At 44.7% G+C, this 26,015-nt stretch overlaps 1 protein-coding gene across 6 annotated transcripts in view; it reads left to right on the forward strand.

The window, feature by feature from the left end:
• The window catches only part of KDM1A (lysine demethylase 1A), a 169,095-nt gene that overhangs the window by 43,759 nt on the left and 99,321 nt on the right, over positions 1–26,015 (forward strand). For 3 of the 6 annotated variants that reach the window (XM_065576832.1, XM_005309377.4, XM_005309378.4), the window contains 3 exons: positions 1,404–1,510; positions 14,523–14,604; positions 20,739–20,833. The exons of 1 other annotated variant lie outside the window; for it this stretch is intronic. In XM_065576832.1, coding sequence (XP_065432904.1) covers positions 1,404–1,510; positions 14,523–14,604; positions 20,739–20,833 — 284 coding nt within the window. The remainder of the gene's footprint in view (positions 1–1,403; positions 1,511–14,522; positions 14,605–20,738; positions 20,834–26,015) is intronic. 2 more of the 6 variants (XM_065576830.1, XM_065576829.1) reach the window with 2 other exon arrangements.

The following is a 26,015-nucleotide window of genomic DNA, read 5'->3' on the forward strand; positions in this document are numbered from 1 at the left end:
GCCCAAAGCTAAATTATCTGAAAAGTTTGAAGATGTTATATTTATAGATATTTCTGTCATTCATCACTACAATACAAGTGCTGCCTGTCCTGTATTTGAGTTTCTTTGGAGTAAAAAATGTTTCGCGATGAATATTTCAGATTTTATTGTTTGTATGTAACGCTTGGAATTTAAAACTTCCAAACTTGTCATGGTCTTAGTCCCAGTGAAGTGACTGAGAAATAAATTCTAATTTTATTGTGTAAGAAACATTTTCCTTAGTTCTATGAAGTTGTGTATAGCTTTTCTATTTTTTTAATAGAATCCTTTAAAGACCACCTCATTGGGTGGGGGGAGGTTCTATCTATACCAGTATAGTTAAAGCAATACAATTTTATATGTAGACAAGCCCTTATGTGTCACCTCTCAAATTACTCACGGTTTCTCCTCAGTTTGAGGATCTTGCGCTAAGTGTTTTTCTCTTCTGTTTTCTCTACGCTGCATTGTTGTTTTTATACTTCAACAAAATATTTTGCTGATTGCCTTGCTTTTGGGGATCCCACTTCCTGCATAATTCAGGGACTGCTTGACAGGTTCGAGGAAGCTGAGAGTGTTGTAGCTGACAGGTGATACATGATTGACCTGTCCAAAGGAGGGATGTTGTGCTAATTCACCTCCACTGACACACTACCTCAGAGGTGCACAAATCATAGTGCAATGTGAGTTTTGCTTGGGAGCACAAGCCAAAGAGGAAGACTGTTGTGGCTTCTTTGAAGATCTCATATTTAAAAATAACTTTCCCTTTTAAACCGAAACCACCTCAGTGTCCCTGTAAGTCTGCATCTTGTCCTGATGCAGATCAATGTGTATAGATTGCAGATTGCACTTTCAAACAAACATCTGACCCAGCCCTGCCCAGTGCTTCCAATTCCTCCATGAAAGAGAGAAGGAACCAAAACACTTTCCTTCAGAATGACAAATGAGTTGATTTCTTTGCTCAGCTGCCCACTCCTCCTGGAACTGCCTCTTTCCCCAGAGTGGAAATGTCTGATAGGGAGATCCCTCCTGGTTACAGGTATCCTGCTGGCCCTTGTGTGAACGTGCAATCTAGGGTCTCTATTCAGGTGACTGTTGCTGTTGACTTTCTACCTAGATTGTGCTTTACCTGCATTTTCTTTTCATCATTAACTTCTGCTGGCTACTAAGTGCTGATTATATTTAATTCAGAATTATACAAAATTTTCCTGCTAACAACTAGCTGTGATGAAGCAATCACAGCTACATTTTACTATTAGACTTTACTATTAGACTGTTTTAAAATAGACTTCCATCCTTACTAATTTCAGGATTAAAACTGAGCTTGGACTCCTAGGCTTGCACCAATACACACGTCTATCCTGTAACTTATGCTTTCATTTCTCTAGCTAAGAAGACTGGCAAGGTGATCATTATAGGTTCTGGAGTCTCTGGCTTGGCTGCAGCTCGCCAGTTGCAGAGTTTTGGGATGGATGTCACGCTTCTGGAAGCCAGGGTATGAACTTGCTGCTCAAAGAGAGAATTTAGCTAATGAAACAAACTTATTTAGCCAGTCATTACAACTGATAAGGCACTGGTATGATTGAGTGCCCTGTGACAGTATGCATTGGGACTGGTGAACTTGTGGATGTGAACATTGCCAATCCAGATGGGCAGCTAGGTAGCTAGACCTACTTCAGCTCAGAAGCAGGAATATTCAGCTTTCTTTGTTCAGTGCACCCTGCCTCTTAAGAGAGTGGTGGTGCCATCGTTATTCTTTTTTTGTAGCAAGAGCTGTAGTCAGTGCAGTCATCTCACTCTTGTGTAGTCCAGAAGATCATTAGGAAAATACTTAACAAATACTCCTTTCCACCAAGATTGAGATGGAATTCTTTGGGCTGAGGGTGCACATCTAGGTAATTATCCACGCAAGGGTTTGTGTTCCAAAAAATCTGCTTCCTTGAGTAGTCATAGAATCCTAGAATATCAGGGTTGGAAGGGGCCTCAGGAGGTAATCTAGTCCAACCCCTGCTCAGTGCAGGACCAATCCCCAGACAGATTTTTGCCCCATATCCCTGAATGGCCCCCTCAAAGATTGAACTCACAATCCTGGGTTTAGCAGGCCAATGCTCAAACCACTGAGCTATCCCCCCCATGAGTCTTGTGATCTCATTTTTGTTCCTTCATCTCCCTAAAGCAGTCCATACAGAATATAACAATCACACGCTGCAGCTATCTCAAATATCAGGACAGCACCAAAACCCCATTCTTTCTCCAGAGTAGTGAAAGCATAAGCTTTAGGGCGAGGGTGTCTGGTGGGTCTTGCCCACATGCTGAGGGTCTAACTAATTGCCATATTTGGGACAGGAAGGAATTTCCCCCCAGCTCAAATTGGCAGGGTCTGTGAGAGCGATGGATCGTCCTTCAGGATAGGTTGTAGATCCTTGATGATGCGCTGGAGAGGTTTTAGTTGGGGCTGAAGGAGATGGCTAGTGGCGTTCTGTTACTTTCTTTGTTGGGCCTGTCCTGTAGTAGGTGACTTCTGGGTACTCGTCTGGCTCTGTCAATCTGTTCCATCACTCTCAGATCTTGGGAGACAGGCCAGTCCTTGCTTACAGACAGCCCCCAAACCTGAAGCAAATACTCACCAGCAACCACACACCACACAACAAAAACACTAACCCAGGAACCGATCCTTGCAACAAAGCCCGTTGCCAACTCTGTCCACATATCTGTTCAGGGGATACCATCATAGGACCTAATCACATCAGCCACAATATCAGAAGCTCGTTCACCTGCACATCTACCAATGTGATATATGCCATCATGTGCCAGCAATGCCCCTCTGCCATGTACATTTGCCAAACTGGACAGTCTCTGCGTAAAAGAATAAATGGACGCAAATCAGACGTCAAGAATTATAACATTCAAAAACCAGTTGGAGAACACTTCAATCTCCCGGGCCACTCGATTACAGACCTAAAAGTCTCAATATTACAACAAAAAAACTTAAAAAACAGTCTCCAACGAGAGACTGCTGAATTGGAATTAATTTGCAAATTGGACATCATTAAATTAGGCTTGAACAAAGACTGGCCATTACACAAAGTAAAACTATTTCCCCATGCTTATTCTCCCCCCCTTTTCCCCCCGTTCCTCATATTTCCTTGTCAATTGCTGTAAATGGGCCATTTTCATTACCACTACAAACAGGTTTTTTTTTCTCCCCTGCTGATAAAAGCTCATCTTAACTGATCACTCTCCTTATATTGTGTATAGTAACACCCATTGTTTCATGTTCTGTGTGTGTGTGTAGATCTGTCTATCTTCCTACTGTATTTTCCACTACATGCATCCGATGAAGTAGGCTGTAGCCCACGAAAGCTTATGCTCAAATAAATTTGTTAGTCTCTAAGGTGCCACAAGTACTCCTGTTCTTTTTACTAGCTCTTTTTGTCATAGCATACTACTGGGTTTCCTGTTCCATATCCCACAAGTCCTTTTCAGAGTCGCTGTTCTCCAGACTAGATCCCAGCCCTGTGTGTCCGACATTGTTTTGTTCTTAGATGTACAAGCTCACGCTTACCCATATTAAAGTATCTGATTTTTGCCTCTCAGTGACCTGTCTTCATCATTTGACATCTACCAATCTTTGTCATCTACAGATGTTAGCAGAGATTTCATATTTTCTTCCAAATCGCTGATTTAAAAGATTGTAAATACTACTTCCTAGTAATCATCTGTATTGGTAGCTGGCTACTTGTAAGAGAATAGTAAAGCTTATGTCTTGTCCATCAGTGAGAATACCATTTAACATATTTCAGCTAATCCAGGTGGTGTGTCCGTCTTTTATCTTTTTTTCCAGTTTTGAAGCTGTTCTGAGGAGGGGGAGGGGTCAGAGGGTCAAGCAGGCTCTTTAGAGGGTCAGTATGTTGTGCTAAGAAAAAAAAATTCTGCTTCTGAGCTGAAATGGGCAGAGCTGCTTAGTAGCTGTTTGCTGTATTAGCAGTTGGCTCTTCCATGAGAGAATTAATAGATAAGACAATACTGTCTTATTGTGAGTGACGGTAAAATAATTTTTGGTATTTAGATGTAGATTGTGCTGGTTACATACTCAAGCAGAATCTTTGGAGGAGCAGTTTAATACTTGATATTTGAGATTAAATAACCATCTAGTCCAGTGTTTTGTTCTTAGTTGTACAACCTCACACTTATTCATACTAAAATATCAGATTTTTTCCTCTCAGTGACCTGTCTTCATCATTTGCCATCTACCAATCTTTATCATCTACAGATGTTAGAGATTTCATAGCTTCTTCCCCAAACTTTTGACCTCACCCCCCACACCTGGGGGGAGCCAGGGTCTGGGAGCAGAGTTGTGGTCGGGGCTGGGGGCGGGGCTGGAGCTGCGGCCAGGTGTGGAACTGCAGCCGAGCTATGGGCCAAGGCCAGAAATGGAGCTGTGGTTGGGGCGGGGCCAGAAGCCATGGCCCCGGCTGGGGGCAGAATGGTGCTGGGTGGTGCTCCCTCCCTGCAGGGGCTGGCTTGGACCCGCTGAGCCCCCTGAACATTCCTTGGTGCCCCCCCCCTGGGGGAGTGCATCCCGTAGTTTGGGGGGCCCACGGATCTAGTCCATCCCAAGCCTCTGGAGGATTGTTTGAGTATGTCAGTTTGGATCCTATTGTAGGGGTGCATGCATCCCATGCATGTAAGATCAGATTTTTCTTTTTGAATTGCAGTGTACATCAGGGCTGTGCATGTGCCCTTTGCTGTTTTTGTGCTTCCATGTGAGGGCATAAAGAGCAGAGTGGACGTGACTCTCCCTCAGTTCCCTCTTGCCGCTTGTCATAAAGATGGAACCCTGTCAAATGTCCAACCCACTGTACTTCTCTGAGCATTGAATTCATCCTCTTGACTAGCTCTGTGAAGAGAATCTGTCTTCATCCTTGGTCTTTGTTAATTCTTTATCTTGGACATTCCCCTTAAAAGGTGAAGGTATGCCCCCTGAACAGAGGCATGAGGAGCCTTGTGCCAACTGCCGTGGCAGACTTGAAACCCTTAGGATTTAAGCCCTGCCTCACCAGCAACAGGCTCATTCCTGTGGTCCATGGGCACAGCAAATTCTCTGTCTAGGGGAAAGCCACTTCTCTGATACATGTTCAGTGTGTAAGTCCTCCGTGAGAACTCTCAAGTCGAGGTACACATGGCTGATGTTACACTTACACAATGGATGTGTCACCTCACACCTGGCATCCACCTCCAAAGAACCAAAATGATAGTTCTCAGTGAAAGCCCCTCCAAGCAGACAGCACACCCTAAAGTCCAGCAGGGAAGGAGAGGCAGGGAAGAAAACACAATTGAAAGAGGCCATATTGACACTGTTCACGTTGGCGCTCAGTCTCTGGCATTGGATGTTGCTACAGATGCTGGTACTGACAGACGCAGCACCTATGCCTCCAATGCTGACATCCTCATGTGAACTGGCACCCCAATACAAGGGCAAGACTGAAAGGTAGGTCAGGTGGACCGCAGATATGGCATTGGCTCCAAACACAGAAGGGGCACCATCCTGGAGGGAAAAGAGACATCACTGCACCAAAGACAGGGCATATGAGTTCTCTGTTAAAGGAGGACGTGGTACCAGGTAAGCCAGCACCAATGAAGACACCACTGTGTCGATTATGGGACTGATGTATGCCTTCATGGAACAGTTAAGAGGACATCTTTGGTGCTGCACCCAGAGCCAGGGCCAAGACACCAGCACAGGGCATTGCTATTCAGAGAGTACTGTTCTTCACTGTCATCACATTATGCCTTCTCCCTAGTGTTGAGTAGGGATACCTCTCTCTCTTCTGAGCACAATCCTAGAGCCTGTACTAGAGATCCCTCCTGCAGGGTGCTATCACAACAGACAAAAGTGGCATTTAACCAGTCGGCCGCAACTGAGCAAGTACCTATATACCATGCCACCCTGTCCTTACTAGGGACCATCATCTCAGGTGTCCCACAACAGAATCCCTTCCTGTAGATCCAGGAAGAGGAGATCAGGCTCCTTGGAAGCATCGCTGCCCAGGCTACCAATGTTGGTTAGGTCCCAGGAGCTGGGAGCCATGGAAGAACAGCACCTCCAGTTTCCACTTAGTTGTCATCCTCACCTGATGAGGCAGTCATAGCATTTCTACTCCAAAGATTGATGACTTTAAAGCATTTCATTGCTGAGACTTTAGATGTTGAAATCAAGGTCATAAGAAAAATTACATAAATTGACATTTTGATCACATCAGCCTGGGCCAGAATTGCTTGTCCCCATAAATGAGGGCATACTAGAGCTAATCAAGTGGCTCTGGAAAGCCCCATCTACCATTCAGCCCACATCTAAATGGGTGCAGAAGTACTATCAGGTGCCACCAAAATCTTTGAGCACTTCTACTCCCACTCAAACCCAGGATCGTGGATGGTGGCAACAGTGCAGGAAACACTGAAATCAATGAAAGGGGACATCTAAGGTCTAGGACCCCCCCAAAAGCTAGACCTGTCTAGATGCAAAGTCTACTTGTCCGCCACATTGTAACTCCATGTGGCAAACTACCAGTTGTAATTTCTGTACATGGACTAGAGGTGACTCCCTTCCTGGTGAAAGTACCACAGTACTCTATGGAGGAATAAAGGCCAAATTGTTGCCAGAACAGTCTTATAGGCAGCCATGGATGCCTCCAACACAACCAAGTGGTAAATGGCCACAGCTGCAATTATGTAACCAGAATACCAAGGGAGGTCTAGGATCTCAAGGGGATAGAGCTCTTCAGTAAAAGAACTTATGAAGCATTGCATTCCTTAAAGGACTCAAGGGATACCATGAGATCACTGGGGATATTATTCTCCTATAGGCAGACCTGTAGACAGGCCCAGCAGCCACACCTATATCTCAGGGAAGACATCGGGCGTACACATCACAGAAATGATCATAATATTCAAGAAGACATCTGTCGTCTGCCTTCTCTGTCAACCAGCCAACCCCAACATCCAGACAGCAGATTTGATGGGAGCCACATCGGAATCGACCAGGAACCAGTTTTCGGGAGCTTCTTTGTCCTATTACGTTTGACTTGGTCCTCTATAAGCACTGGCCATGGCTGTTTAATTCATTTGTATAGTTTGCTCCCATCCACTCCCCTTCTGTTCCCTCTTCAGGGATCCTTCTCATTAGTCTTAAAAGAGTGGCTTTGTTGCTTCATCTAGAAGCCTTCGAAGAGGTCCTAAGGGGTACAGGGGAAAAGGCTTCTACATCCAATATTTTATTATCCTGAAGAGAGGTGTTTTCTTCCTATCCGAGACCTGAGGAGAATGAACAAATATATATGCCACCTTAGGTTCAAGTTGTTGATACTTGCCTCCATCATTCCATCTCTCCAGGCTCAAGACTCTTAGCTTGCAAAACGTGTACTTCCATATAGGCATTCATCCAATTACAAGAAGTACTTAAGATTCATGAAAGGACTAAAGGTAAAAAATCCTTAAGATTCATGGTTGGCGCAAACCATTACCAATACAAGGTTGGACACCTCAGGGCCCTGATGGGCTTAAAAAAATGCTTGGCGGTGGTAGGATTGACTGGATGATCAGAGGTGGATTGCAACAGGAAACACCAATGAGCTTGAATTGTGCTCTCTCTGTTGTCCCACCTAGGCCTCCTATTGAACTACAAAAACATCAGGCAACATTTTGGATGATAAAATTCATAGGAGCTCTGATCAGCCCCAGACCAGAAAAGTCCTGTTTGCCTTAGGACAGGTTCCAGTTGTCACAAATGCTGATGATCCAACTAATATCAAAACAGGCTATGATACTACGGATATGCCTTGCAGTGTTAGGCCACATGTCATCGTGTGTACACAATGTTGTTTGCCAGACTTCACCTGCAGCTCCTTCAGCTCTGGATTTAGGTCAGTCTATTCTGTAGTGAGGCATTGCATAGACAGGAAGGTCTCAGTGCCTCAGCATGTCATAGAATCATAGACTTTAAGGTCAGAAGGACCATTATGATCATCTAGTCTGACCTCCTGCACAACGCAGGCCACAGAATCTCACACACCCACTCCTGTATCAAACCGGTGTCTGAGCCATTGAAGTCCTCAAATCATGGTTTAAAGACTTCAAGGTGCAGAGAATCTTAGAGCAAGTGACCCGTGCCCCACGCTGCAGAGGAAGGCGAAACCCCCCCAGGGCTTCTGCCAATCTGCCCTGGAAAAAAATTCCTTCCCGACCCCAAATATGGCAATCAGCTAAACCCTGAGCATGTGGGCAAGACTCACAGGCAGACACCCAGGAAAGAATTATCTGTAGTAACTTAGATCCCACCCCATCTAACATCCCATCACAAGCCATTGGGCATATTTACTGCTAGTAGTCAAAGACTAATTAATTGCCAAAATTAGGCTATCCCATAATACCATCCCCCTCCATAAACTTATTAAGCTTAGTCATGAAGCCAGATATCTTTTTTGCCCCCACTACTCCCCTTGGAAGGCTGTTCCAGAACTCCTCTGGTGGTTAGAAACCTTCGTCTAATTTCAAGTCTAAACTTCCTGATAGCCAGTTTATATCCATTTGTTCTTGTGTCCACATTGGTTGATCTTAAATAATTCCTCTGCCTCCCTGGTATTTATTCCTCTGATATATTTATAGAGAGCAATCGTATCTCCCCATAGCCTTCTTTTGGTTAGGCTAAACAAGCCAAGCTCTTTGAGTCTCCTTTCATATGACAGGTTTTCCATTCCTCGGGTCATCCTAGTAGCCCTTCTCTGAACCTGTTCCAGTTTGAATTCATCCTTCTTAAACATGGGAGACCAGAACTGCACACAGTATTCCAGATGAGGTCTGACCAGTGCCTTGTATAACGGTACTAACACCTCCTTATCTCTACTGGAAATATCTCGCCTGATGCATCCCAAGACTGCATTAGCTTTTTTCACAGCCATATCACATTGGTGGCTCATAGTCATCCTGTGATCAACCAATACTCCGAGGTCCTTCTCCTCTGTTACTTCCAACTGATGCCTCCCCAGCTTATAACAATACTTCGTTATTAATCCCTAAATGCATGACCTTGCACTTTTAACTATTAAATTTCATCCTATTACTATTACTCCAGTTTACAAGGTCATCCAGAACTTCCTGTATGATATCCTGGTCCTTCTCTGTATTGGCAATACCTCCCAGCTTCGTGTCATCCACAAACTTTATTAGCACATTCCTGCTTTTTGTACCAAGGTCAGTAATAAAAAGATTAAATAAGATTGGTCCCAAAACCGATCCCTGAGGAACTCCACTAGTAACCTCCCTCCAGCCTGACAATTCACCCATTGTAGTCTCCCCTTTAACCAGTTCCTTATCCACCTTTCAATTTTCATATTGATCCCCATCTTTTCCAATTTAGCTAATAATTCCCATGTGGAACCGTATCAAATGCTGTACTGAAATAGAGGTAAATTAGATCCACTGTATTTCCTTTGTCTAAAAAATTTGTTTCCTTCTTTGAAAAGGTGATCAGGTTGGTTTGGCATGATCTACCTTTTGTAAAACCATGTTGTATTTTGTCCCAATTACCATTGACCTCAATGTCCTTGACTACTTTTTCCTTCAAAATTTTTTCCAAGACCTTGCAAACTATAGGTGTCAAACTGACAGGCCTGTAGTTGCCCGGGTCACGTTTTCCCCCTTTCTTAAAGATAGGAACTATGTTAGCAATTCTCCAGTCATACGGTACAACCCCTGAGTTTGCATATTCATTAAAAATTCTTGCTAATGGGCTTGCAATTTCGTGTGCCAGTTCCTTTCATATTCTTGGATTAAGATTATCTGGGTCCCCTGATTTTGTCCCATTAAGCTGTTCGAGTTGTTTTTACATGTAAACAAGGGGGTGTTCAACCCTCTGTGTGGAGGCCATCAAATTCTGTACTTGGTTCTATCTATTAGAAGGTTACCTCTATGACCCTTTGTCTCCCAGGAGTCAGCAACAACCTAGTGGACTTCCAGAGCAGGCATTCGGTGACCAATCACAAATGGCCCTTGCACAGATCCGTTGTAGGACTGATGCATGTATAGGAGGTCATTGGGAATCTCAATAATGGACTTGATTGCTACCAAGGATAACTCCAAATGTCAGTACATTTGCTCCAGAGGAGGCCTGAGTCAAGGATCATTACTGGATGCCTTTGTACTACAGTGGATCTGGAGGCCTGCTGTATGCCTTTCCAGTAATTACCCTGGAGATCAGGGAATCACCATTATCAAACGGGACAAAGCCACACTAATTCTCATAGCTCTATACTAGCCAAGACAGTTTTGGCTGATGAGCCCACTACAGGTGTCCACTGAGCCTCTGAGTCAGCTCCTGGACCTGATCTCACATTGGTTGTCAGATACCCATTCAGACAGTCAGTCACTGTACCTGACAGCATGGCTGTTGACTGGTTAAATACTGTAAATAGAGACAGCTCCGTTCAGGTCCAGGAAATCCTGATTCAGAGCAGGAAAACATCTATCAGAAGGGTGTACTCATCTGAATTGAAGAGGTTCTCAATATGGGTGACCCAACAGAGTCTGGTCCCAGTTCAGGCCTTGATACTGAAGAACCTTGACTACTTGTTGCACTTAAAACAGGCTGGTCTTTGGTTGAGCTCTGTTAAGGTCACCGTGCTGCAATCTCAGCTTGCCATCCTCATGTACAGTCGTGCTGTCTTCTCTCACCCCATGGTACTGAGTTTCTAAAAAGTCTGTTACATGCTTACCCACCAGTCAGAGAACTTACTTATGCTGGCAATTTCAATTTAGTCCTCCTGAGGCTCATGGAGCTTCTCTTTGAACCTTTCTCAGAATGTTCCTTGAACCACCTTTCCCTAAAGTTGCTCTTCCTGTTGGCTATCACTTCAGACAGGAGGGCGAGTGGACTTCAGGGTCTTGTGGCAGAACTCACCTCCCTCCCAATATAACATTTCATAGTGTGCTCAGGCCTCTCACAGATTCATTCTGAAAATGGTTTCAAATTTTCCTTGAAACCAATCAATCTGCCTGTTGTCTTCCACAAGCTACCTTCTGCACTGGGAGAAAGGAAATTTACACACACTAGCTGTATCCAGCACTTGGTTTTATCAGATATTGGCTCCATCTGTTCTTAGCCATAGCTGGGTGTTCTAAAGGTCAGGCATTCTCATCACAAAAAATGAGTGTATCTCATTATTACCAGCTGACTGGTGTACCTCCCGCTCTACTAAAGGGCTTGCTTCAGGAATATGCAAGTGTCAGTGCTCTGTAAGGCAGCACTGTGAAATAGCCCACCAATGTGTCAAACACTAGGCCTTTGACTTAGTTGCTAAGTCAGATACCAAGTTTTTGGGAAAACAGTACTATGATCACTGTCGACTTATGTAGCTGAAATTCCTCATTCCTATCATCCTGAGGGGATACTGCTTGCCAGTCACCTACAATGGGATCTACTGTGACACATTCAAAAGAACTGTTGGTTAGCCTACAGTAACTCTGGTTCTTTGAGATGTTGTCAGTGTGAATCCAGCCTCCTCCATTCCAGATTCAGAAGTTCTGAGCTACAACTGAGATTCTAATTATGAGGGAATTTACAAAGGAATGCCCTCACGCAAGAGCACGAGGAGGGTCACGGCTTGCATGGTCCTGACTGACACAGCTATTCAAAATAATCTAATTTCCAGTGTATGAGGCACATGTGCACCTACAGTGGGGTTTCATGCTGACTTCAACATCTCAAAGAACCACAGTTGCTGTAGAGTAAGTAATCTTTGTTTACTTATGGTGCCTATGTTTGGGCATTGTCCAGTCTAGCCTTAAATATCCCAAGCAGTGTGGTTTCCATCTCTTAAATTGGGACAGTATTTCACAGCCTCTTATCGCTCGCTGTCAGGAGTTTCTCCTTGATAACGAGCCTACATTTTTCCTGTTTGTAAAATGGGGCTGCTCCTGTATACCCACCTTTTGATACATGACTGAATACTATATACATGTAAAATTTCATTAACAAATAAATAGGACCCAGGAGTCCTAAATCTTATTCCTCAGCTCTGACTATACAACACTCCCTTCTCAGAAGGAATACATCTACTGCTGTCAGCTAATGTAGGTACTCCTTTAGCTTTAATGGTAGAAGTTTGTGCTGTGCATCTGAAGGTTCAGGTTCAAACTGTGCTAATGATTCATGCAGGGGGATTGCTAGTCTGACATGATGGAATTTTAGATCTTTCAGTTCAGTTTAAAAACCAAATCCTAGGAAATTCCATATAAAATATCTTCATTAAAAGAGAAAGGATTAAGGTTGCACAGTGGAGCAGAAGTTAGGAAATACCAGACTCAAGATTGTCCATGTAACCATAATTCACCACCACATGTGATGTTTATGCAGTCTTTAATTACATGACTGCATACTCTTTTTTTCCCACAGGACTCTTGCCTTGTTCATTGAACAGTATGGGTAATGCTCAGGGAACGAGGCTGCTGTGAAGTGTTTTTATTTTCCTTCAGTGTGTGACCCATGATGGTATACTTCTATAGTCCCATCAATGAAGTAGAAAAACCTCATGCACATTAATAAAAGTTCTTTGGGGCAGAGGCCATTTTTGTGTTGTGGGCTTGACTGATTCTTGGTGGGAGCCTCTAGGCACCGCCTCAGTACAATAATAAAATACGTACTGTATCCTCCCAGCAGCCCTGGGAAGTAAGAAAGCAGCAGTATGGAAACTGAAGTGCAGAGAAAGGCCAACACTTGCAGAAGTGGCCATCTTGGATCCCTTGAGACTCAGATGAATTTTCCCCCCAAAATGTGCTGAACGGCTGCAGTTTCCATTGACTTCAACTGTAGTTGAGTACTTGGCAGGGAAAATGTAGCCCTTTCGGGTGTCTCAAGTTGAATGTTGGGAGGGAAACAGTGTTAATGACCACTTCAGAAAACTTTGGTTTGTAACGTTCCCAGTATCACAGGAATCCTATGGCAGAGCCAAGGATAGAACCCAGTTTTCTAGAGTCCAGTGCAGTCATTAACTACAAGATCATCCCTTTTCTTTGTGCAATCCTCTCTGTAATTGATTATGCATGTTTCAGCAAAAGTGACAGGAGATGGCCTTATTGATTACACATTCTTGGCTCACTTAGCATCCATTCTGAAGCAAAGATATTGAGAGAAAACAGTATGTGATCATGAAACTCAAGTCTGTAACATATTGCCATCTGCTCAGTAGAGCTGAATTAAGATTGCCTGGCACTGATTTAAACATTTTAATTATTTTATTGGACCAACTTCTGTTGCTGAAAGTCAAGCTTTCGAGCTACACAGATTTCTTCTTCAGGTGGGAAGGGTATTCCAGGGTCACAGCTAAATGCAAGATGGAAAAGATTGTTTAGCATAAATAGCTCCCACATAGTCTAAGGGACCATTCAGAGTGGCCCATTACTGTCTATGACTTTATCTTGAATGGTCCCTTAGTGCTAACTACTTACGCTAAACAATCTGTTCCATGTTGCATTTAACTGTGGTGCTATGTGTCCCAGACCTGAAGAAGAGCTGTGTGGCTCGAAAGTTTCTTTCACCGAAAAGTTGGTCCAATAAAAGATATTACCTCACCCACTTTTTCTCTCTGTTATTCTGGGACAGAGATGGCTACAACTACACTACATACTAATTTAATTCTGATATTTCCTGTCTTGATTACTTGACTTTGCAACCGTAGCTTTTTCTCTTAACATAGTTTATTTTTGTAGGGAATATAGCTGTAGTATGATTTCATCTTGTGTATTTCTAAAATACTTACCAATTGATGAAATTTAGAGGACAACAAAGATGCTCTGGGGAATAACGGATTGATTTATGAGGAAAGACTAAAATAGTTAAACATATGTAGAGCTGGCTAAGCAATGACTAAGACTGGCAAGGTAAACGATCTACAGGTATTAAAGTGCATTAACACCAAGGTAAAGGAGTTGTTTAGAGTTCAACAGTGGGGCAAAATTAGGAATTATAGGGTAAAATTAAGGGACGAAAATTTTGACTAGATATCAGCCAGAACTTTTGGACAGGGTGTTGTTTACAATTGTAGAATAGTTTGTTTCTTCCCTCCACGTCTTCCAAGGTGAAGTGCTGGAAGTGCCATTACTTGGTATATTACATAGTTTGTTTAAACTTACTAACAAACATACTATCATGAACATAGGTACTAAATGACCTGCCCTCCCACCTTTAACTTCTTTGCCGTTGAGGATTCTACTAACTACCATGTTTAAATACTAATGCCCGTTCTTCAAAAGCTCACGTGAGTGGCTTATTTGAAACCTGTGTGTGGTATGGCATTCAGTTTATGGCTGTGGCTCAGATAACCCTCTTTAGATGTCTGTAGGAGACTTTCAGGAGAGTGATTTTTTTGAAAAGGGGGCTTTATTGCTCAGGTATCATTTTTCTAAATTTGATTGAATGAAAGTAGCTGATTGATATACTTTTTTAATTTTTAAAGGATCGTGTAGGAGGAAGAGTTGCTACATTTCGCAAAGGAAACTATGTTGCTGATCTAGGAGCCATGGTGGTAACAGGGCTGGGTGAGTCATTCAAAATAATAAACTTTTTTAAAGGTTATTGAAAGAGAAGGGTTATAACATTCTAGTTTGGGCCTCTTCTGCGTTCAGAGTGCTCTGATATGTGATGAAGGAATCATTCATAATAGGGGTCAGTTCAATGGAAGTGTGGTTGTGATATGCAAGATAGTTTCTCAGTTGTCATTCTTTTCAGACTTGTTGAAACCACTTAGTTTTTTGTGGTTCCTGCCAAACTCTCACCACAGTGGTTTGATTTCTGCAACAGTTCATTTGCACTGGGATTTCTGTTACTCTTGTCTTGGCACGCTAGCTTATTTTGCCTATGTTTAAACTATTCTTACAACCATTTAGCTGAGCATCAGAGAATCATAGGGACCTCGAGAGGTCATCTAGTCCAGTTCCCTGCACTCATGACAGGGACTCTTGCGCACACAATTCGCGCACCTCCTCCCCCTCACCCCACCCCCACTCGCCTCCCGCCTCCTCACCCTGCTAGTCTCATCGATCCGCCGCTTGCAGCCAGACCCCCCTGCCCGCCTAGTCTCCTTGTTGCTGCCTCACTGCTCAGCTCCTTACTCTTCGGCCAGGGCCCCCCTGCCACTTGCCTCCTTCTCCCTCTCCCCCCCCCCCCCCCCCCCCCCGCTGCTCGCCTCACCGCTTGCCTCCTTACACACATCCCTGCTTGCCTCCTCACAGCCGCCCCCCCCACCTGCCTTTTCACCCTGCTGCTGGCTTGCCATTTGCCGCCTTACTCCCCCACCAGACTCCCCCGCCTGCTGCTCACCTCGCCGCTTGACTCCTCAGCCTGTTGCTGCCCTTCTCATCCCCTCTTTGCCGCCTCACCTTGCTCCTTAAGCGTTGTGTGTCCCATCTGTGTCTCCAGTGAGGCGGCGCATGCAGGAGCAACAGGGAAACAGGAAACTGCTGTGGCTCCAGGGAAACCCCCTGGTGGCCGCATGCGGCCACGGTGGCCGCATTTGACAAACAGCGATCTAGACCATCCCTGACAGGTGTTTATCTAACCTGCTCTCAAAAAATCTCCAATGATGGAGATTCCATAACCTCCCTAGACAATTTATTCCAGTGCTTAACCACCCTGACAGTTAGGAAGTTTTCCCTTAAGTCCAACCTAAACCTCTCTTGCTGCAATTTAAGCCCATTGCTTCTTGTCCTATCCTCAGAAGTTAAGAACAACAATTCTTCTCCCTCCTCCTTGTAACAACCTTTTATGTACTTGAAAACGGTTATGTCCCCTCTCAGTCTTCTCTTCTCCAGACTAAACAAACCCAGTTTTTTCAATCTTTCCTCATAGCTCCTGTCTTCTAGACCTTTTATCATTTTTGTCGCTCTTCTCTGGACTTTCTCCAATTTGTCCACATCTTTCCTGAAATTTGAAGTACTCCCTCCAGTTGAGGCCTAATCAACGCAGAGTAGAGCGGAAGAATTACTTCTCGTGTCTTGCTTAAACACTCCTCCTAATACATTCCAGAAAGATGTTCGTGCTTTTTTTTTGTTTTTGTTTTGTTTGTTTGCAACAGTGTTACACTGTTGACTCATTTAGTTTTTGGTCCACTATGACCCCCAGATCCCTTTCCGCAGTACTCCTTCCTAGGCAGTCATTTCCCATTTTGTATGTGTGTAATTGATTGTTCCTTCCTAAGTGGAGTACTTTGCATTTGTCCTTATTGAATTTCACCCTGTTTACTTCAGACCAGATCATTTTGAATTTTATTCCTATCCTCCAAAGCACTTGCAACCCCTCCCACTTGGTATTGTCCACAAACTTTAAGTGTACTCTCTATGCCATTATCTAAATCATTGATGAACATATTGAACAGAGCTGGACCCAGAAGTGATCCCTGTGGGACCCCACTTGTTATGCCCTTCCAGCACGACTGTGAACCACTGATAACTACTCTCTGGGAACGGTTTTCCAACTAGTTTTGGACCCACCTTATAGTAGCTCCATCTTGTTTGTATTTCCCTAGTTTGTTTATGAGAAGGTCATGCGAGACAGTATCAAAAGCTTTACTAAAGTCAAGATATATCACATCGACCGCTTCTCCTCCTCCCCCAGTCCACAAGACTTGTTACCCTGTCAAAGAAAGCTATCAGATTGGTTTGACACAATTTGTTCTTGACAAATCTATGCTGACTGTTATTTATTACCTTATTATCTTCTAGATGTTTGCAAATTGATTGCTTAATTATTTGCTCCATTATCTTTCCAGGTACAGAAGTTAAGATGACTGGTCTGTAATTCCCCATGTTGTTTTTTATTTCCCTTTTTATAGATTGGCACTATATTTGCCCCTTTTTCAATTTTCTGGAATCTCTCCCGTCCATGACTTTTCAAAGATAAAGCTTTAGCATCTCCATGCTTTGGAGCAGGCACTTGAAATTTGGTCGGACCCATGGTGTGTCCTTTGCTTTCCTGTGGAAAACAGTCCGTGTTTGGCCAAGCTACGAGCTGCTGAAAAATCTCAGTTTGCACATGCTCAGAGAGGAGTTAATTTGCCTAGTAATTCCCTTAAGTGTATGTCTAGCTGTACTGTGCATGCTCCATCCCAAGCTGCAAGGGCTGAGCAGGACTTCCCCGCAATTGCTTCTTTCAGCTGCCAGGGGCCACTGTTGAACTAGGCACTCGAACTGAGAATGGGAAGACTCTTCTGTGTTCTTAAGGTTTTCTTTTGGCGCCCAGACAGAATGGAGAAAAAGGAGGAAGAAGCAACCACAGTGGAATGCATAGGGGTGAGAAATAGAGTACTGGGCTTGGAGCCAGGAGCCATAGATTGGGGAGAAGCAGAGCTAGAGAGTGGGAGGAAGCGGACTTGAGGGGTGATGGATAGGAGCAGAGGGAGGTGGGTGCATATGTAGGAGCACAGGGGGATGAGGATGGCAAGAGCTGGGGATATGGAGGAAGTTAGATAAGAGCAAAGATGGGGGTTGGATAGGAACAAAGGGGGGGAAAAGACAGGGCTGGAGCACAGTGTAAAAGGATTTATAACCAGTAGAACACACAAGTGCATCTTGTCCCCCCTAGTGACTGGTCTATAAAGGATAATGGGCTACTAGTGTTAGTTACTCAGTTAGTTACTCAGTGGTAGATCTCTGAAGCTACTGATGACCAAAACTGGTGTCATATGGTTCCAGATGGTAGAATTTCTGGGTTTTAGCTTTATTTTTTTTTAAACGGTTTTTAATGTGTTTTTTCAAAGATGGGAAGGTCAAGTACTTCAAAGATAGGAAATGCAAGATTTAAGGTGGGCTGTGCAGACTTAATTCAGCCCTCTTGTCCATATGTATTATGATACAGTAACTCCTCGCTTAACGTAGTTATGTTCCTGAAAAATGTTACTTTAAGCGAAATGCGGTTAAGTGAATCCAGTTTCCCCATAAGAATTAATGTAAATAGGGGGGTTAGGTTCCAGGGAAATTTTTTTGCCAGACAAAAGACTAACACACACACACACACACCAGAAGTTTTAAACCAGTTTAATACTGTACACAGCAATGATGATTGTGAAGCTTGGCTGAGTGGTTGAGTCAGAGGGTGGAAGAGGGTGGGATATTTCCCAGGGAATGCCTTACTGCTAAATGCAACAAAGGGTCCTGTGGCACCTTTAAGACTAACAGAAGTATTGGAGCATAAGCTTTTGTGGGTGAATGCCCACTTCATCAGACACAAGTAATGGAAATTTCCAGAGGTAGGTATAAATCAGTATGGAGATAACGAGGTTAGTTCAATCAGGGAGGGTGAGGTGCTCTGTTAGCAGTTGAGGTGTGAACACCAAGGGAGGAGAAACTGCTTCTGTAGTTGGATAGCCATTCACAGTCTTTGTTTAATCTTAAAGGTGCCACAGGACCCTCTGTTGCTTTTTACAGATTCAAACTAACACGGCTACCCCTCTGATACTTACTGCTAAATGATGAACTAGCACTTGGCTGAGCCCTCAAGGGTTAACATGTTGTTAATGTAGCCTCACACTCTACAAGGCAGCACGAATGGAGGGAGAGGAGACAGCATGGCAGAGAGAGAGACACAGACATACACCCTGTGTGTACACCCTTTAAGTACGCTGACTCCACTCTAAGTACACTGCCCTTTTAAGTAGAGATGGGGGGCAGAAGGACACCATGATATTAGCACCTCTCTCTCTCTCTCTCTCCCTCCTTCCCGCCCCCTCCTCCCCCTGCCCCGCCACAGCAAGCAGGGGGCTCCCAGGAGCAGCTCCAAGGCAGAGGGCAGGAGCAGCACACAGCAGTGAGGGGAGGAATAGCTGAACTGCCTGGCAATTGATAGCCTGCTGGGCGGCTGCAACACAGGGAACTTAGGGGAGCAGGGAGCTGATAGGGTGGCTGCCGGTCCACCCTAGTTCCAAGCCCCCACCAGCTAGCTCCAACGGGCTGCTCTTTCTGCAAGCAGTGGACAAAGCAGGCGGCCACTGAACAATGTTATAAGGGAGCATTGCACAACTTTAAACGAGCATGTTCTCTAATTGATCAGCAAGGTAACAACGAAACAACATTAACCAGGATGATTTTAAATGAGGAGTTACTATAGTTTTCAATTACATGGTCACATACTAGTTTTTTTCCACAGGACCCCTGCATTATTCAGTACACAGGATGTAATGTACTTTGGGACTGAATCAGTGCTGTGTAGCAAATGAGGTTGTGTGTTCTACCTCATTTGTTGCAGGAATTGGAAGAGGTGTGGTTTTGTGGTTAAAGTTTATTGCTGACCTGGAGAAGTGGATGGTGTTCCCTGCCTCTGCCACAGAGTTCCTATGTGGTGCTGAGAAAGTCACTTAACCCAGACTGTCACAGTAGGTTACTAATTGTGTTGTTTTTCTAGGTGTCCAGTGTCCAATATCTGCAGTCAATATTGTATAGTGCTGAGCACTCACAACTGCAACTGAATGTGATGGGATCTAGGAGTTTGAAGTTGGACACTCCTAACAATTTTGGCCTTGATCCCCACTGAAGAATTGGGATAACATTACTGCCTAATCTCACAGGACTGTTGTGAAGATAAATTCATAAATATTAGTGAAGCACTTGGGTATTATGGTGAGAGCACCAGAGAAACTGCCAATGAGGAAATTACTAATTCTGTATACAGTGCGGAGTTTGAATGGTGTGCATTAAATAAGGCCACACATTAAGCAAGAAGGATAAAGAAATATTGAATAGCTACCCATTCACTGAATGAAGCATGGGTCCTTTGGAATAAATAGTATGTGATATGCATTATGATTGTGTATTATAAAACTATGTACAAGGAGACCGAATTAAAGTTGCATGGGCAACTTGAATTCTGGCATTTCTTAACTTTTGAGTGACTCACTTTGCAACCTTTATTGTTCTTTTAATACCCCTGATAGAATGGTGATAATCTGACATAAAGAGCCAGTCTCCTCAAGGCTTTTCCTTGTACCCCTACAGGAAAGGGGCGGGACTTCTATTCCCACTGTTTTCTAGTGGAGAAGAGTTCAGAGCCTTCAGACATCTTAGACTTCCCTCTCCTCCACTGGAGGGTCTGCAAGTCTCGCTTCTGTATGGAGACTTGAACCGTTCTCCATTCTGTTTCCTTCAGGCCTTTCCCAGCTTAGTGGACCTCAGTGATGCATATCTGCACATTGCACCAGCACTTTGTTTCACTCAGCCTTTGTGAACTGTATTCCTCGGATCTCTACTGTCCCAAACTTTTCAGAGCCCATTTCAGAGCCTTTATCCCTCGATGTGATCTTCTCTCTCTACTTCACAGTTTGTTCTGGTCTATATTTGAACCTCTGGGAGCTGCATCCCTGTGGCTGTTAACTCTCAAGGCTGTCCTGCTAGTTGCCACCATCTTCAAGCTTAGCTTCTTTGTTATTTACCCTCCTTATCTATAGTTCTTTCCTTGAGTGGTGGTGGTGCTGGGTTGTTTTTATTATAACAATTGTTATGAGGAGCCTTGATAATATTTGACAGTTCTACTGGTCTGCTGAAAGATGCTCAGCACAAAATAGAGATATACTAATGGGCTTTATTATTGGAATAATGGCTGCTTTTGAACTGTATTTATTTTATTTTCAGACATCTTTTTAGTCTTTGCTTGAATGTCAGATATACTTATACAAAATCTCTTCCAGGAGGGAATCCAATGGCTGTGGTCAGCAAACAAGTAAATATGGAACTGGCTAAGATCAAACAAAAATGCCCACTTTATGAAGCCAATGGACAAGCTGTAAGTTGTAATTTTTCAAAAATAGGCTTTGCCCTAAGAAATGGTTTGAAGAAAATAATGTATTATAGAGGTTTGACTTTAGAAAGGATAAGGTACAGAACTATAAACTCTAACTCTGAGGTTTTGGCCTCCATTCTTTGTTGTTGTTGTTGTTGATGCTTCTTTTGGCAGTTGTGACTAGTTCACTATAACTCCTCAGTGCAACCTTCCTTGGAGTTGCACTGCTAGCTAAACGTTCACAACTGGGAATGTGCACAGGCCACTCAAGAAAAGAAGGCTACTTCCCAGTAACTGGAATTCATCAAGATGATCCTCTGCATGTTCACATCCCCCCACCTATCTTCCTCACTTCATTGGAGTCTTAATTCTTGAATTAGTGGAAGGGAATGGAAGGGTGGTTGGGACAACTTCCCCTTTTATACCACCATCAGAGCCCTTCAAGAGGGGAAGAGGGGAGAGGTGGGTATCCCCCACAGAGTTTCAGGAAGCTTCCGGTGCATTGCCTTAATCTCTTGAATGGGAACAGACCCATTGTGAATAACTCCCCGTTACTGGTAAATAATCTTCATTTTTACATCTCATGTGCGAATATTGTGGCCAAGATTGTTCATATCACAGATGTTCTCAATTATTTAATGTATGCAGTGTTGTAGCTCTGTTGATCCTAGGATATTAGAGACACAAGGCAGGTGAGGTAATATCTTTTCTTGGACCAACTTCTGTTGGTGAAAGAGGTGTTAACTGGCCACTTAACACATATTTCAAGGGACCATTCAAGGTGAACTGCTTATGCTAAACAATCTGTGACACTGAGGCTGTGTCTACAGTGGCAAGTTTCTGCACAGTAAAACAGCTTTCTGCATTGTAATTCCCGAGGTGTACACACTGCCAAGCCACGTAGTGTGCAGAAACTGCACAGTTGCAGCGCTGTAAAAAACCCACCCCGAAGAGAGGCGTACAGCTTTCTGCATCAGGGCTACTGTGTAGGCACCCTGGTTGATTGCAGCGCTGCAATTGGCCTCCGGGAGGTGTCCCACAATGCCTGTTCTTGCCTCTCCGATCATGGGTTTGAATTCTGCTGCCCTGGCCTCAGATGACCAACCGTCACCCCCACCCCGTAAATTCCTTTGGAATTTTGAATGTCCCTTTCCTGTTTGCTCAGTGATGCATGCAGTGGTCTCAGCACATTTTTCCAGGTGGCCATGCCTGCTCCATGCACCGGGTGATCCCCTGCTTGGAGCAATGCTGAGCTGCTGGACCTCATCAGCATTTGGGGAGAGGAGGCTGTCCGGTCGCAGCTGCACTCTAGTCATAGGAATTGTGATACCTATGGGACACACTGCAATGCAGGGTCAAAGTGAAGGAGCTGCGGCATGCCTACCACAAGGCGTGGGAGGCAAACTGCCACTCCGGTGCTGCCCCCACGAGCTGCTGGCTCTACAAAGAGCTGGACACGATACTCTGTGGTGACTGTGGATACTTCAGTGGACTGAGCCAGGAGGAGGAAATCTTGGATGAGGATGTGGAGAGGGAGGGGGACCCAGAGGCCGAGGACTACTTGGAGGTCAGAGATACAGGCAGCCAGGAGCTCTTTTCTACCCCGGAGGAGGCTAGCCAGTCACAGCTGTCGTATCTTGGCGAAGCACAAACAGGAGAGGAGGCCTCTGGTAAGTGGATTTGATTTTGGAAATCGCTGAAGTGAGTTGTTGTGGGCAGGAGGGTTGCAGAAAGCAGGCTTGTGTCTGTATGATGCATGTACCATCACATGCCTAGTCTGTGTGCGGAGCAGGCTGTTGATTGACCCCCTCATTTCACAGGAGTCTGCCTCGGAGATCTCCAGGAAACTCTCATGGAGATACTGGGCAATCCACTGCCACAGGTTCTTTGGCAGAACCGCTTTGTTTCTTGCCCCATTAACAGTAACTTTCCTGTGCCACTCTGCCATCACTGGCGGGGGGCGGGGACCATTGCTGCACACAGGGGAGCCACATAAGGGGCCAGATGGAAGCCACAGTCTTGGAGAAGACCCTCCCTTGATTCCCTGCTCACCCTTAGCAGCGAGATATCTTCCATAATGAACACAGCCTGTGGAAAATATGGGGACTGGAATGATTATCAGCCGCCCCCCCCCCCCCCCCACACACACACTCTCTCTCTCTCTCTCTCTCTCTCTCTCTCTCTCTCTCTCTGTTGGCTCTGCCCAGGAGTCACGTGCCAATGTACAGTAGGGTCCGGGAACACAGATTTACCCTGCCCCTGTGGCGACTCACCATTTTGGGGGTCTTGTGGCTCATGTGAGCTTGCCTGGGGTCAGCCACTTAGTGACAGGTATGTGAATAGTAGCTGTGTTTTAAATCACTGAATCAGTGTTCTCTGTGTTGCGAACAATACTGCTTCTGTAAAATGTTGCGTTTTGGCTTCACAGAGAAAGCTCCTTGGGAGCCAAGCCTCCCTCTTTGTTCTCGCCGGCTGAAAGTGGCCACGAAGAACTAAGGAGGACTTTCTGCATGAGGTTATGATGCACTCCGCCGCTGAAAAACAGGAATTGAAGGAGTGGCAGAACAGCAAGAAGAGGGACTGAAAGGAGAATGCGGCACGCCAGAATGAAGCCATGGAACGACTCTTAAACGTTATGGAGGTCAAGCGGATATGCTCAGGGCGATACTAGCACTGCAAACTGAGCAGCTCTGCACCCGCCCTCCTCTGCAGCTGCGGTTGCAAAACTCTTTCCCATGTGTCCCCCCCAGACACCACCAACACACTCTTATAAACCTCCTGGCTCCAGTCTGTACCCGTGGCATTCCACTCCTCCCCTGTCAGTCTGGCACTGCAGACTCCCAGTACCCCCTGCACTCAACACCCATCCCTCTGCAGTTTCGCCCTGTTGAAGTATAGTACCCACTGCACTGTACTCCAAAGGAGAAGGTTGGATATCATCCCTGGACATACACAAATCTTTAACCGTCCCTGGACCCACCTCCTCTCGAGACCTTCCCTTCCCCCATCCCCCTCAGTGCTGATGTGTTTTTTTGTTTTTCTCTCTCTTCCGGTTGTTTTTTAATAAAAGAATCATGTTGGTTTGAAAGCAATCTTTATTCTATTAATTAAAAGCAAACAGAGCAACAGACAGTTATCTTAAACCTTCATATTGCATCATCTGCACCAACCACAATGACCTCCTAGCATTACAATCACTGCACTCCAGAGCATAGCAACAAATATTAGTGACTTTCAGCCTTCCCTTCACAAATATTATGGAGCATACAGCATGCGGCTATCAACATAGGAATATTGTCATCGGCCAGGTCTAGCTTCCCATATAGGCAGTGCCAGCAGGTCTTTAAATGGCCAAAAGCACACTAAACAGTCATTCTGCACTTGCTCAGTCTGTTGTTGAACTGCTCCTTGCTGTTGTCATGGTGCCCCGTGTATGGCTTCATAAGCCACAGCATTAAGGGGTAGGTGGGGTCTCCCAGGATCACAATGGACATTTCAAATTCCTCTACAGTGATCTTCTGGTCCAGGAAGAAAGTCCCTGCTTGCAGCTTCCTGAATAGGCCAGTGTTCCGAAAGATGCGTGCGTCATGCACCTTTCCGGAGCAGCCTGTGTTAATGTCCGTGAAACGCCCAGGGTGATCCACAAGAGCCTGGAGAACCATAGAGAAATAACGCTTCTGATTAATATTCTCAGTGACTAGGTGGTCTGGTGCCAAAACTGGAATATGCGTGCCATCTATCACCTCTCTGCAGTTAGGGAAGCCCATTTGTGCAAAGCCATCCACAATGTCATGCACATTCATAGAATCATAGAAATCGGGGTTGGAAGGGACCTCAGGAGGTCATCTACTCCAACCCCCTGCTCAAAGCAGGACCAACCCCAACTAAAACATCCCAGCCAGGGCTTTGTCAAGCTGGGCCTTAAAAACCTCTAAGGATGGAGATTCCACCACCTCCCTAGGTAACCCATTCCAGTGCTTCACCACCCTCTTAATGAAAAAGTTTTACCTAATATCCAACCTAAACCTCCTCCACTGCAACTTTAGACCATTACTCCTTGTTTTGTCATCTGATACAACTGAGAACAGTTTAGAGCCATCCTCTTTGGAACCCTTTTCAGGTAGTTGAAAGCAGCTATCAAATCCCCCCCCTCATTCTTCTCTTCTGCAGATTAAACAATCCCAGTTCCCTCAGCCTCTCCTCATAAGTCATGTGCTCCAGCCCCCTAATCATTGCCCTCCACTGGACTCTTTCCAATTTTTCCACATTCTTCTTGTAGTGTGGTGCCCAAAACTGGACAGAGTACTCCAGATGAGGCCTCACCAATGTCAAATAGAGGGAAACGATCACGTCCCTTGATCTGCTGGCAATGCCCCTAATTATACAGCCCAAAATGTTGTTAGCCTTCTTGGCAACAAGGGCACATTGTTGACTCATATCCAACTTCTCGATCTCTGTAACCCCTAGGTCCTTTTCTGCAGAACTGCTGCCTAGCCATTCGGTTCCTAGTCTGTAGCAGTGCATGGGATTCTTCTGTCCTAAGTGCAGAACTCTGCATTTGTCCTTGTTGAACCTCATCAGGTTTCTTTTGGCCCAATCCTCTAATTTGTCTAGGTCCCTCTGTATCCCATCCCTACCCTCCAGTGTATCTACCACTCCTCCCAGTTTAGTGTCATCTGCAAACTTGCTAAGAGTGCAGTCCACGCCATCCTCAAGATAATTAATGAAGATATTGAACAAAACTGGCCCCAGGACCAACCCTTGGGGTACTCCACTTGATACCGGCTGCCAACTAGATATGGAGCTATTGATCACTACCCATTGAGCCCGACAATCTAGCCAGTTTTCTATCCATCTTATAGTCCATTCATCCAGCCCATACTTCTTTAACTTGCCGGCAAGAATGCTGTGGGAGACTGTATCAAAAGCTTTGCTAAAGTAAAGGAATAACACATCCACTGCTTTCCCCTCATCCACAGAGCCAGTTATCTCATCATAGAAGGCAATTAGGTTAGTCAGGCATGACTTGCCCTTGGTGAATCCATGCTGACTGTTTCTGATCACTTTCCTCTCCTCTAAGTGCTTCAGAATTGATTCTTTGAGGACCTGCTCCATGATTTTTCCAGGGACTGAGGTGAGGCTGACTGGCCTGTAGTTCCCCGGATCCTCCTCCTTCCCTTTTTTA

This window comes from Chrysemys picta, chromosome 23, assembly GCF_011386835.1.
Source record: "Chrysemys picta bellii isolate R12L10 chromosome 23, ASM1138683v2, whole genome shotgun sequence".
Classification (NCBI taxonomy): domain Eukaryota; kingdom Metazoa; phylum Chordata; order Testudines; family Emydidae; genus Chrysemys; species Chrysemys picta.